Source organism: Musa acuminata, chromosome BXJ1-2 (genome assembly GCF_036884655.1).
Source record: "Musa acuminata AAA Group cultivar baxijiao chromosome BXJ1-2, Cavendish_Baxijiao_AAA, whole genome shotgun sequence".
In the NCBI taxonomy this organism is placed as follows: Eukaryota; Viridiplantae; Streptophyta; class Magnoliopsida; order Zingiberales; family Musaceae; genus Musa; species Musa acuminata.
In genome coordinates, this window is record NC_088328.1 from 4616390 (window position 1) to 4629090 (window position 12701).

General features: G+C 55.2%; 2 protein-coding genes across 2 annotated transcripts; one reads left to right on the forward strand and one right to left on the reverse strand.

Moving 5' to 3' along the window:
• Window positions 1-3909: 3909 nt before the first annotated feature.
• LOC103974602 (uncharacterized) lies at window positions 3910-7104 on the reverse strand. The gene is made up of 3 exons (XM_065085081.1): window positions 6646-7104; window positions 5948-6174; window positions 3910-5869 (listed from the first exon to the last, which is right to left on the reverse strand). Exons 1-3 carry the CDS (start codon window positions 7102-7104, stop codon window positions 3910-3912), a joined length of 2646 nt encoding a protein of 881 aa, XP_064941153.1.
• Window positions 7105-10219: 3115 nt separating this feature from the next.
• Window positions 10220-11445, forward strand: LOC135612208 (uncharacterized). Its single transcript, XM_065108187.1, has 3 exons — window positions 10220-10442; window positions 10555-10599; window positions 10752-11445. Exons 1-3 carry the CDS (start codon window positions 10248-10250, stop codon window positions 11220-11222), a joined length of 711 nt encoding a protein of 236 aa, XP_064964259.1. The 5' UTR covers window positions 10220-10247; the 3' UTR covers window positions 11223-11445.
• Window positions 11446-12701: the final 1256 nt, after the last annotated feature.

Sequence of the window (12701 nt, forward strand, 5' to 3'; positions counted from 1 at the left end):
GCGGCCGAGGAGCACGTCTCGGGCGGGCTGGCCCCGCCGAGGAGGTGGTCTCGGGAACATGCGGCCGAGGAGCACGTCTCGGGCGGGCTGGCCGCGCCGAGGAGGTGGTCTCGGGAACATGCGGCCGAGGAGCACGTCTCGGGCGGGCTGGCCGCGCCGAGGAGGTGGTCTCGGGAAGCATGCGGCCGAGGAGCACGTCTCGGGCGGGCTGGCCGCGCCGAGGAGGTGGTCTCGGGAACATGCGGCCGAGGAGCACGTCTCGGGCGGGCTGGCCGCGCCGAGGAGGTGGTCTCGGGAAGCATGCGGCCGAGGAGCACGTCTCGGGCGGGCTGGCCGCGCCGAGGAGGTGGTCTCGGGAACATGCGGCCGAGGAGCACGTCTCGGGCGGGCTGGCCGTGCCGAGGAGGTGGTCTCGGGAAGCACGCGGCCGAGGAGCACGTCTCGGGCGGGCTGGCCGCGCCGAGGAGGTCGTCTCGGGAACATGCAGCCGAGGAGCACGTCTCAGGAAACATGAGGCAAGATCGTCGTTCTTTTTAGGCGTTGAGAAGTCGTAGTGGCCGTTTTCCACGTCGTTTCCTGCAGCGGATTTGGGTCCGTATTTATGATGGGGTGTTTGTTGGTCTTCCCTGATGCGAGTGGGTGTGTGGATGAGCTGTCAGCCGCTAGGGGGAGACGAAGGGACGTCTCTTTTGGCGGGTTTTTTTTTTTTTTTTTTTTTCTTACATGAATGGCGTACTCTGCCCGTTTTATGATTTCTACTGCTGGGTCTCGAACCTCGTTGTTCCTTTTTGCCATCGCACCTTCTCCTCTCCTACGCCACCATCCCACAGTCGCTCCCTCGTCGTCTCTCTTGTTCGTTCCAAAAGCCGGTAAGGAATGTCCTTCTCACCTGTCTCTTCGCCTTCGTCCCTTGACAGAGTCCGGGAGAGCATGCCTCCGTCTTCCCCGGACGAGGAGGCGGCGCGAGCCCTTGAGGCTCTAATGTGGCCGCACGACCTCGACTCGGTGGTGAGAGGGTCGTCGCTGGAAAAGCTCCGGGAGCGTTATTACATCCCGGAGGAGTTCGTCCTGTTTGCCCCTGATCCGGGGCAGCGGTCATACGACCCGATTCCCCGAGGTTTTGCGCTGACCCAAGATGCCCTAGAGGTTGGGTTGCGCCTTCCCCTTCACCCCCTCATTGTTTCCTGCCTATCTCTCTGGCGGATTTCGCCTTCCCAGGTGGCGCCTAACTCATGGCGGTACCTGGTAGCGTTCTTAGGGGAGTGTTACTATGCCAACATCACCCCTACCCGAAACCTCTTTCTCTCATGTTTCCGCCTTCTCAAGGGGCCGGAGGGCTATTTCGTGTCAGCCCGGGCTGGCTTTCGCGTCGGGGAGCCCCTTCGAATAATAAAGGGTGGAAGGGGCGGTTTTTTTACGTTAGCTGGCCGAGGGATTGGGGCTTCGGAGTTCGGTGGGCGGTGAGGGTGATAGACAACACAGTCCCGGACTTGAACGACAAGGAGCGTCGGGATTTGAAGAGGCTTCGGGCAATCCTTCCCGGTTCTCAGGCCATCCGAGCTATGACCGAGGAGTGGCTAGCCGAGGCGGGTCTTAGCCCGGCTTTCGGGGGTATGTTTATAGAGGGTGTTCTCCACGTTTTATTTGTTTTCACAGTTTGTGATGGTTTTGCTTGTCTCCTTCATAGGAATGAAGCTCCTGTCCCTCCGTGGTGGTCGCTCTTCGTCGGCTTCTTCCCCGCGCCAGTCCGCTGCTTCCCCCCCGTGTTCCTCGGCCGACCCACTGCCCGGTTCGGCGGGTGCCCCATTGGAGATCCCCGAGGGACGTCCGTCAAAGAAGGCGAGGACGACAGGTCCTGGGAAAACCAAGGCGGGGACCACTCCTTCAACAATCGTGGGGGCCAAGCGGACCACTCGGGACGAGGGGCCTTCCCGGTTTGATGGGCCCAGCCAGGGGGCGGCCGGGAAGAGGGCGGACCTGCCCACGGTGGATGATCTGTGCGGGTTACGCACGGGGGCCGACGAGCCCTTATGGGCAGCGGTGATGGGCGAGCTTCCAACAGGGGAGGCTTCCGACCCGCTGGTCGCCCGATGGAAGGGGCTGTCCCGAGGGGACAAGGTATGGGCCGAGGGAGATCCCTCGGCCGCCTTTCTTCGAGGCGTGCTCCACCCCGACCTGGCTCGGGACCTGTATACCCTGCCCTCGGAGACCATGCTCAATAAGGCGGGGAGGTTTCTGACATTGGTAAGCATTTCGCTAACTCCGGGCATCCCTGCGACTGTGCGCTGACCCTTATTTTTCTTGTGACAGGGCCTCCATTATTCGACGGCGCTGATGGACCGAGTGCGCGACGCTGGCCAGATAATCTGGGACTTCAGCGAGCGCAACTCCGAGTTGTGTCGTCAGCTAGAGGAGATCCGGGCTGGGTCGGGCCCCGAGGCGGTAGCGGCTGCGGAAAAACGCGCGACCGATTCCGAGGAAGAGGTGGCGCACCTACGAGCAGAGCTCGAGCGGTCGGGCGATTCGGTCAAGGAGCTCTAGGAGTTCCTCCGTTTGGATCGGGCCGAGCTCCGCTAGTCGAAGTCGGAGGCGCTTGGTCTCCTCAAGAGGGCGGAGAAGGCCGAGGCCGAAGCCTGCGCTGCTTCCGAGGCGTTGGCTGAGGAGGTTCGCCTCCGCCCGTCAAAGGACCAGGAGGCGATCGAAGCCTACAAGAAATCCGAGAACTTTGAGCTCGGACTGACCCGAATGGGGCGAGTATCCTACGAGTACGGATACAGAATCGCCCTGGGTCGCTTCGACTCGTGCCCTCCCGGCTCCGAGGTGGAAAGGGACCCGTTCGCCTCTCACCCCGTGGACCTGGAGGTGGATATGCCAGAAGACGTGCTGTTCGACGACCGTCCGAAGACTCCGGAGGAGCAGTGAGGGTCGTTTTTTGTATGTCGGGGTCGAGGGTGTGAGGGTTTTGGGTGTATGGGTTTTGTGTGTATCCCCTCCTTTTTAATAAGATGATCTTTTCCTCCGATTTTCTGTGTTTGCGTAGTGTCTATGTCTTTAGACGAAATATTTCCTAAGGTTTTGTATGTTCCAAGTCCGGGGCACGGGGTCGCCACCCATTGTTGCGAGTCGGAACGTCCCCGGTCGGGATACTCCGATGACCCGATAGGGTCCCTCCCACTTCGGGGCCAGCTTCCCCCTTACTTGGGTTGGGTGGCTGACTTCGATTTTGCGCAGGACCAGGTCCTCTAACTTTATCGATCGGGGTCGTACGTTCCGGTTGTAGACCCTCGCCACGGCTCTTTTGTAAGAAAGAGCTTTCTGGTGTGCGTTGGCCCGTCTTTCCTCGAGCAGGTCCAGGTTGGATCGGAGCCCTTCGCCCGAGGCTTCTCGGCTGTAGTCTGTCGTCCGCGGAGTCGGGACGGCTACTTCGGGTGGTAGCACGGCCTCGGTCCCGAACGTGAGGCTATAGGGAGACTCCCCGGTCGGGGTCTTGGGGGTGGTGCGAAGCGCCCACAAGACGCTTGGGAGCTCGTCGATCCAAGCCGATCGGGTAGCGGATACCCGTCTCTTGAGGCCGTCGACGAGGGCCCGGTTGGTTACTTCGGCTAGCCCATTTGCCTGGGGGTAAGCCACCGAGCTGAACCTCAGCTGAATTTTGTGTTTGGCGCAAAACTCTTGGAATTTTCTGCCGGCGAACTGAGGTCCATTGTCGGTGACGATGGACTGGGGCAGGCCGAACCGAGTTATGAGGTTTCTCCACACGAACCTTTCCACTTGCGACTCCGTAATGGTTGCTAGGGGCTCGGCTTCGACCCATCTGGTAAAGTAGTCCACTCCCATGATGATGTACTTCCGCTGGCCGGAGGCGGGCAGAAGAGGCCCGAGTATGTCCAGTCCCCACTGCGCGAATGGTCAGGCGCAGTCGACGGGGGTGAATAGGACCGCCGGCCGTCGGGCGGTGCGGGCGTGCTCCTGGCACGAGCTGCACCGCCGCACGAAAGCTTTCGCGTCCTGGCGCATGGTCGGCCAGTAGTACCCCTGTTGGAGTACCTTGTGCGCCAGGGCTCGCTCGCCCATGTGTTCTCCGCAGGCCCCTTCATGCATGTCGGACAGAACCGTCCAGGCTTCGCTCGGCTCCAGGCAGCGCAACAAGGGGCGCGAGAAAGACTGCTTGTACAGCCGTCCTCCTTCCTCGGTGTACCACGCCTGCGTCCGACGCAAGCGTCGAGCTGTAGTTGGATCGTCGGGCAGGGTCCCGTCCCGCTTGAAGCGTAGCATCTCCTGTACCCAAGTTGCCGGCGTGCCGTGAGCGACGGTGGCGACGACCTCTATGGCTCGGCGGGGGAGTTCTTCGGTTTCGGGCCGAGCCCAGGGGGCCGGGCCGGACGCCAGCTTTGCTAGGGTGTCGGCTCGCTGGTTCTCGCTCCTGGGGACATTCGACAATTCAAAACAGGCGAACTTGGCGGCAAGGCTTTTTACCTGTGCCAGATACTTTGCCATAGTCGGGTCCCGGGCTTCGTATTCGCCGTCGAGTTGCCTAGCCACCAGCTGTGAGTCGGTGATGACGCGTATGTCGGTTACCTGCATTTCCAGTGCCAACTGGAGCCCCGCCAGGAGAGCCTCGTATTCTGCCTCGTTGTTGGTGGCCCTGAACCCGAAGCGGAGGGAGCGCTCAATCGAGCGGCCGTCAGGTGTTACCAGCACCAGCCCTGCGCCGGCGCCTTTCGCGTTGGCCGAGCCATCTACGTGTAGGGTCCACGTGTCACGCGGTGGCTCGAGTTCTTCGCCTGTATTCGGGGTCAGCTCCGCAATGAAGTCTGCCACGGACTGGGCTTTGATGGCGGTCCGAGGCATGTACTGTATGTCGTGCTCGCCGAGCTCCACTGCCCATTTGAGGAGACGCCCTGCAACGTCGAATTTGGACAGAACAAGCCGAAGCGGCTGATCAGTTATTACCTCTATCGGGTGGGCCTGAAAGTAAGGGCGGAGCTTCCGCGCCGACAGGACGAGTGCCAGCGCCAGCTTTTCGATCGGCGGGTAGCGTTCTTCTGGCCCGCTCAGCATGTGGCTGACGTAGTAGACCGGCAGTTGATCGCCAGAGTTTTCTTTGACTAGAACCGAACTGACCGCGTGCCGGGAGGCGGCAAGGTAAAGACTCAATTTCTCCCCCGGGGAGACCGAGGCGAGTCGAGGGAGGCTGGCCAGGTGTAGCTTCATCTGTTCGAAGGCCCCTTCGCATTCCGCCGTCCATCGGAAGTTCTTCGGATCCTTCAGGGCCTGGAAGAAAGGGTGGCATCGATCTCCCGATCGGGAGAGAAAACGTGATAAAGCGACTAGCCTCCCGTTAAGGCGCTGCAGGTCTCTGATCGTCCGAGGAGGCTGCATGTTAATAATGGCCTGTATCTTTTCCGGGTTGGCGTCAATCCCTCTCTCGTGTATGATGAATCCGAGGAATTTTTCCGAGGTCACGCCGAAGGCGCACTTGGCGGGGTTGAGACGCAGGCCGAACTTCCGCAGAGTGTCGAATGTTTCAGCCAGGTCGGAAGGATGAGTCTCCGCCGTTCGGCTCTTTACGATCATGTCGTCGACATATACCTCCATGTTTCGTCCAATCTGGTGGGCGAACATCCTGTTCACTGTCCTCTGGTAGGTTGCTCCGGCATTCTTTAACCCGAACGGCATAACCTTGTAAAAATATATCCCTTGCTCGGTGAGGAAGGCGGTGTGTTCTTGGTCTTCGGGTGCCATCCTGATTTGGTTGTACCCGGAGAAGGCGTCCATAAACGAGAGCCGGGCATGGCCGGCCGTGGCGTCGACTAGCTGGTCGATCTTTGGCAGGGGGTAGCAATCTTTTGGGCAAGCATTGTTGAGACTGGTGTAGTCAACGCACATCCGCCAGCTTCCATTAGGTTTTTTGACAAGGACTACATTGGAGAGCCACTGTGGGTACCTTGCCTCTTCTATGAAACCGGTCGCCAGAAGCCGGTTTACTTCTTCTCGGATGGCCAGTTGCCGATCCGGGGCCTGCCGCCTGGGCCTCTGTTTCACCGGGCGGGCGTCGGACGAGATGTTCAGGTGGTGCAGCGCGACCTCCGGGTGGACTCCCGCTAGGTCAGCTGGGGTCCAAGCGAAAATGTCGGCGTTGGCTTGCAGAAGGCCGACGAGCTGCCGTTGTTCCTGTTCGGGCAATCCCGACCCGATTTTGACTGTTTGGTCGGGCCTTCCTTCAATTAGTGGCAGGTCAATGGTGGATTCCTTCGGCTCGGGGCGGGGGGTCGGTTTTTTTCCCTCCCGGGGGTCTTCCAGCGGGGATTGGACCCTCGCTCTCTTGTTTAATGACACAGCGGTCAAGTAGCAGCGCCTGGACTCCCAGGAGTTCCCCGCCACTTCCCCTACCCCATCGTGGGTTGGGAACTTGATGGTTTGGTAGTAAGTTGAGATGACATCTCGGGTCTTGTTGAGGGTTGGCCGTCCTAGGATGGCGTTGTATGCCGTGGGGAGGTCGACCACCAGAAAGGAGGTCATCACCGTTTTTGCCTTCGGGAAGACTCCCAAAGTTAGGGGCAGGGTGATGACCCCTAGTGACGAGATCGAGGCGCCGGTGAACCCCGTGAGTGTTGAGCATACCGGCTTCATGTTCTCCTTTACCAGGCCGAGCTTTTGGAAGGCGTCCCAATAAAGTATATCGGCCGAGCTCCCAGTGTCGACCATGATCCTCCCCACTTGCGCGTTGGCTATTCTGGCTGATATCACCAACGCGTCATCATGTTCGGGTGGTTCAGGTTCCCCGGTCGGGAAGGTGACTTCGGGGCCCTTTGCGGGTTTGGAAGCTTCAGCTCGGGAGGCCCTGGCGTACGCCCTTCCGCCCGCCATGGAGCTCCCTCCGGACGTCGGCCCGCCAGTTATGACCTCTATGTGCCGCTCGATGGGGCCCTCCGGGCGTGGCGAGAGCTCTTTATCTGGTCGGAGGTATGAGCCGAGGTGCCCTCGGCGGATGAGCTCCTCAATTTGCCTTTTTAATTCTCGACATTCCTCGGTGTCGTGGCCGGGCTGCCGGTGGAAACGGCAGTATTTAGAGCGGTCCGCGAGTTCGCGCGGGCTCCTCATCGGGTAGGGGTCTTTGAGAAGGCCTTTCTCCTTAATATGGAGAAATATTTCGGTCCGAGAGGAGTTCAGGCCCGGGGGAGGGGACCTAGGTACCGCATCGTTGAGGCCGCCGGCCCTGCGCCGGGAGGTAGCAGGCGGTTGTTGTTGGGACTACTCTGGCTTGACCCTCTTGCGCTCGTCGCGCTTCCCGACCATCCAGGCCTCGGCCGCAATGTACTAGTTCGCACGCTGCAACATTTCGGGGACCGAAGTGGGGGGTCGTTCCACCAGAGACCAAAAGAATTGGGTGGGGCGCAGGCCCATCATAAATGCCTGCATCATCAAAGAAGGGTGAGCATCAGACAGCCCGCGGATTTGTGCGGTGAAGCGGTTCACAAAGTGAGAAAGGGGCTCATCCTCCCTCTGGTTGAGCCCGAGGAGCATCGCCACCGACGGTTTCGGCTTGGCATAAGCCAGGAAGTTGAGCTCAAAGTCCCTGGCCAATTGGTCGAAAGAGGCGATGGTCGCGGTCTTCAGATTGCTGTACCACGCTCGGGCCGGGCCCCGCAGGGTTGTCGGGAACGCCCTGCACATCAGGGCGTCGGAGGTCCCGTATAGCGCCATTTGGGCGCGGAAAGCGGCCACGTGGTCCGCAGGATCAGTGGCACCCTCATAGGCCTCTAATGAAGGGAGCCGAAAATGCGGCGGGATTGCTTACTCTTGAATCTCGGGGGTGAAGGGGGACCCTTGGTATTGTTCGGCCCTCGGGTCTTCCCTGGTTCGGCGAACCTCACGCTGCACCTCGTCTAGTCGGCGGCCTACGAGACGTAGCTGGGCCCACAGGCCCTCGGCCGGATCTGAAAGCGGGGCTGCGGGCGTCGGGTGCGCCGCTGGTTCCTCCGCTCCTCGGCTCCCGGGTTGGGTCGATTGGACCGGAGGCGAAGCGGGAGACTCGGGGAGCGGCGCGGGGTTCTGAGCGGCGGGCCGTTGCCGTGGTGGAGGTAGGGTTGAGTGTGAAGACGTCGGGGGAGAGACCAGCGGGATGATGGTCTGCATCACTCCCGTAAGAGCCCGGACCTGGTGTGTGAGGTCGTAGAAGGCTTCGGGTGGCACGGGTGACGGGCCACCGGGATTGGCGATGGGCGGCGATAGTCCCGGATCGTTGAACAATCGCCAATAGCGCTCCGAGATCATAGCGAGGCGCTCGTCCCGAACCCCCTCCTGTTGGGGATGTTCTTCCGCCGCGTCGGTCGGGTGCGACCGGACGGTTGGGGGTTCGTCAGAGTGGGCCTGTTGATCGCTTGACATTCGGACCGGCCCTCCTTCTAGCGCCATTATGTTAGTGTAAACACCTTTTTCTTAGCCGTGACCCGAAAGGTCGTCTCGGCTCATTCGGGGGTCCGAATGGCGGGGATCTCCCTGGGGCGATGCAGTGACTTCCTCCAGGTGGGGACTCCTTGGTTGCGCGTCCCAGACGGGAGTCCTCGGCTTGATACCTGCACAAAGGTCGGGTCGGCTTGACCCGACCCCTCCGACGATTAAGTTAGAGAGATGCTGTGGCGGTTGTTCGGGGATTTCAGCCTACCTCCTTCCCTCTGGCTTGAGGGCGTTTATAGGAGGAACTCGGCACTATCGGGCGCGCCCTCCCGTCGGTCGGGGCCGTATCTCTGATGGCGTCCGACATCGCCGAGAACCTTGCGTATCGGAATGGGGAATCGCAGGGTATGGGCGAGCTTCAACCGCTACCTACTCCTGTCTCGTCCCACTGTGCTGGGTCAACTGAGGGACTGTGGGCTCGGTGAAGCTGACGCCCGTACGCAGACCGTTGCCCTTGTTGCTCTCCCTGGGGCGGGGGACGTCGCCGGGAGTGGGGTTTACCATTTTTTGCCATATCAGTATCAAAATAGGTTCCTCATCAAAATACCAACTTGATATCCAAATGCAAATATCAACTAGCACAGCATAAACAATAGATCAAAACTTCAATCACATAGTGAGACCAAATCTTTTAACGTGGAAAACCCAATGTGAGAAAAACCACGGGACCGTAGTCCACCTCAAACTTCCACTATCAATAATAATGATAACATGTTTACAATATGTCTTCTCTAGAATAACTAGAGGACATAGATCTTAGCTCAACAATAGCATATCTTCATCACGTAGGATGAATCTCCTCAAAAGAGAATTCTAGGTCTCACAGAGCGGATATCGTAGGAAAGTTCCTTAGAGAGGGTAAACTGCAGATCAACACCGTTAGGATTGTAGAGTTTGCTGCAAGGATTCTCCACATAAAATTTGGGCTGAAACTGACTACTTTTGACCACCGATCGTCAAGCAGAAAACTTAGAAACCTAATTTTTCTCTCTCCTCTTTCCTCTGCACGCCGCACGCTGCAATCTGATATCTTTTTCCTCACCTTCTCTCTTCTCTTTTTAATTTCTTTCATTTGCTGATTTGGACTCAATATGTCCAATTATCCAAGCCCACATATGAGCTGGACCAATAGATGAAAGTGGGCCCTCTGACGAGGGCTGTGGGTGGAGGGGGACAATCAGTCATGAGACATAGAGGGGTAGCTAGGGTTATAAGTGATGACAACCCTCTCTCATGTGAGGGCTACATGCGACACAACAAGAGTTGCGTGTGGCGATGCAAGACAAAGACAATGACAGGTTCGAGAAAAAAATATTTTTTTAAATTTACCAGGGATAAAATAATTTTTTTTATATGATTAAAAGCGTTTTACGAATAATTTTTAAATTTGAGGTGCTATTTGAAAATTTTTCAAACTTAAAAGCGTTTTAAAGAATTTGCGCAATATACTATTAATTCATTTACAAAATATTTGTTGAAGAAACGAAAAATTTTGGGATGCTCGACACTGATTTGCACATAAAGTTAAAGATTTCGTTGGAAGCCAATGCTTTGAACAGTCCGAATAGATCCCTTTTTTTTTTTAATACATACCAAAAGACTACCATTGATCTTATTAGTGAAATCATACCTTATTATTTATTGTGATATTTAATATTGTCTTAAAAAGTTTTAAAGGGAATAAACATCTAAGTTTCTCCGTGAATTAACTACTCAACCTCTTTACCTTCTACATAAACGATGTGGTAACAGGAAATGAGGACAAGTGCAGTTAGTTCTCGGACGAAATGAGGATGATATCGTCGCACAGAAGGGAACGCGGCAGTTGTCTGTATAAGAAGGTAGAACGAGTGGGAACAAAACCACTCACTCTCTCCAAGAAAAAGATGAAGGCGAAGGCAGGGAAGATAGAACTGGAGCAATATGTCCACTTCTACTTGGATCCAGGCCGTTCCTACGCCTCTCTCGCCCATCTCAAGCAGGTGCGTGTCCCCTCTTCCTCTTCCCTGCTCGTACTCCGTCCCGCTCAAGAACCCTCTTCCCTTCTATCCTCATCTCTCTCTCTCTCTCTCTCATTACTCTCCACCTTCCCAGATCGTCACCATGCACGGTTTGAACCAGCTCCATAACTGTCCCAAGGTAAACTTCTCTCTGCATCTCCTTCTCTGTTTGGCTTTGATGACACAAGATTTATAATGATAATGTTTGTTGTAGTCTTTCTTAATCTCCCGGTTTCATCTCTTTCTTGGGATATGAGGGGTTTGGGTGCAAATATGTTGTTGTGTGAGCAGAGGCATATCATCGAATGCTTGGAGTCCATCGAAACGATGTCGCCGGCCAGGAAGACCCTCGAGAAGAGCGTCACGTCCCGTGCCTTCTTGTTGGCCGACGAGGTCGTCGCCGACCTCACCGACATCGGCTGGGAGGAGTGCCATGTCCGATCACTCCTCACTCTCGATCCTCGGTCCGGTGCCGTGGTCGTGCACGAGCTCGAGGTCCCAGCCGACGGAATCGGTGGCTTCTCGCCAGCGGCCGTCCTTCCATCCGTCGCGCCACGCAGAGAGCGCCATCAGAGGCGCGGGAGGAGCGCGCCGGCCGCTGACTTCGAGATCTTGAAAGGGCGGCCGAGGTCCAAGCGGAAGCACATCTCCATCAACGCCATCAGCCCGACCTCCTCCACCACAGCCGCATCGGGCGCAGTCGGGGCGTCACCGTCCACATGGACGTCTATCCCTCCGCCTCCATCCCCGCAGTCGGAATAGCCGTATCCGTCGACCACGTGAACGCCGCTTCTTCTGCCTATAGAAGTGGAAGAAAAGCAAAAGGGTAGCGCTGATGCGATCATAACCGTCCGATTCGGTTTGCCACGCCTAGCTTTTATTCATCTTCTCTTCCTGTTTCGTTTCTGTTAAGGTCTCTCTGACACATACAACATATACTCTTCTCGTAACCACTGTTGCTCGTGTAGGCATTTTGGACGGCATCAACTATTATAACTTTGGTTCTGAAACGTTGCTCAGACTAGTTTAATATACAGAAAAGAAGGCGCCCAGTTGTTCTGATAAGAAAATTAAATTAGCAGAGGCATAGCATTCATTAGGAATTTTATTTCTAGATAGTCTTAATCAATACTTGTCTCTGTAGAAACTACTATTATGAGGAAGTATATGACCTATGCAGATGCAATATTTCTATAAATATGCAAGGTTACTTTCTTCTCACAGTAGCATTTATTGTGTGCCAGGGGTACGCCAACCCTAAGTGGTGAGTTAATGTTAGCAGGCATATGCAATTTCTTAAGCAAAATATGTTATTATTACATGCAAAGAAATGATTGATCAATGTAATAGGTCATGGTGGGGTTAATCTTCTTCTTTCGTAGCCAATACTGCTTTCTTATGCAAGCCAAAGATTACTTGAACATTGTCCGGTGACGGATTAACTTTTCCCTCAATTTTGGAGGACAATATATGGGAATTTGTGGTTTTGGTTGGACAATTGCAAGCTTGAAGCTGTTCTGCAGAGGATAGGAAGGAATAAACTTAAATTTATAGCAACATACCACATTGAATAATTGAAAAGGATTGAAGGTTTAAATTTGATCGTCATCAATCACAAAAGAATATCGCAGTCCTCAGAGGAGCTAAATCATTTTGATGAATATTAATTAATTAAAATCAACTATATAGCTTTGATGTCATTGTGCTAACAGTCAAGGATTTTTAAGCTACAAGAGAATATCTATAAGGATATAAATGCTCGACTCAGATTTAGAGGGGGGTAAATATAAAAAACAACGTTAGAGGGATAGCAGTGAGTGAGAAAAAAACAAGCATTATATCCTTATAGAATTAATAGTTCCTCCTTAGGAAGAATAATATAGAGAAGAGGTAGGGAGGCGACCCTTGCGATAGGAGGCAAGAAGCGACTGAGAACAAGGGCACCTCGCGGGCAGCACACATTCCCGTACCTTTAACGATGAGTGCGAGGGTGACTTAGGAAGAATAACCAGTTCCTCCTCAGGAAGAATAATATAGATGCAAATCAAATAGACACAGAGTCCCTAAACATATGAGATCATGACGAACATTGAAAAATTTATATATGATTTGCAGTATTGAAAGATTAATATTTATCTTTTACTGATTTTTAAGTCTCTCATATTACTGATTTTCGAACCTTCGAGTCTTGATATTTTGGTTGGTTTGAATGCAAACAGGTATATTTATATTTCGACTTTA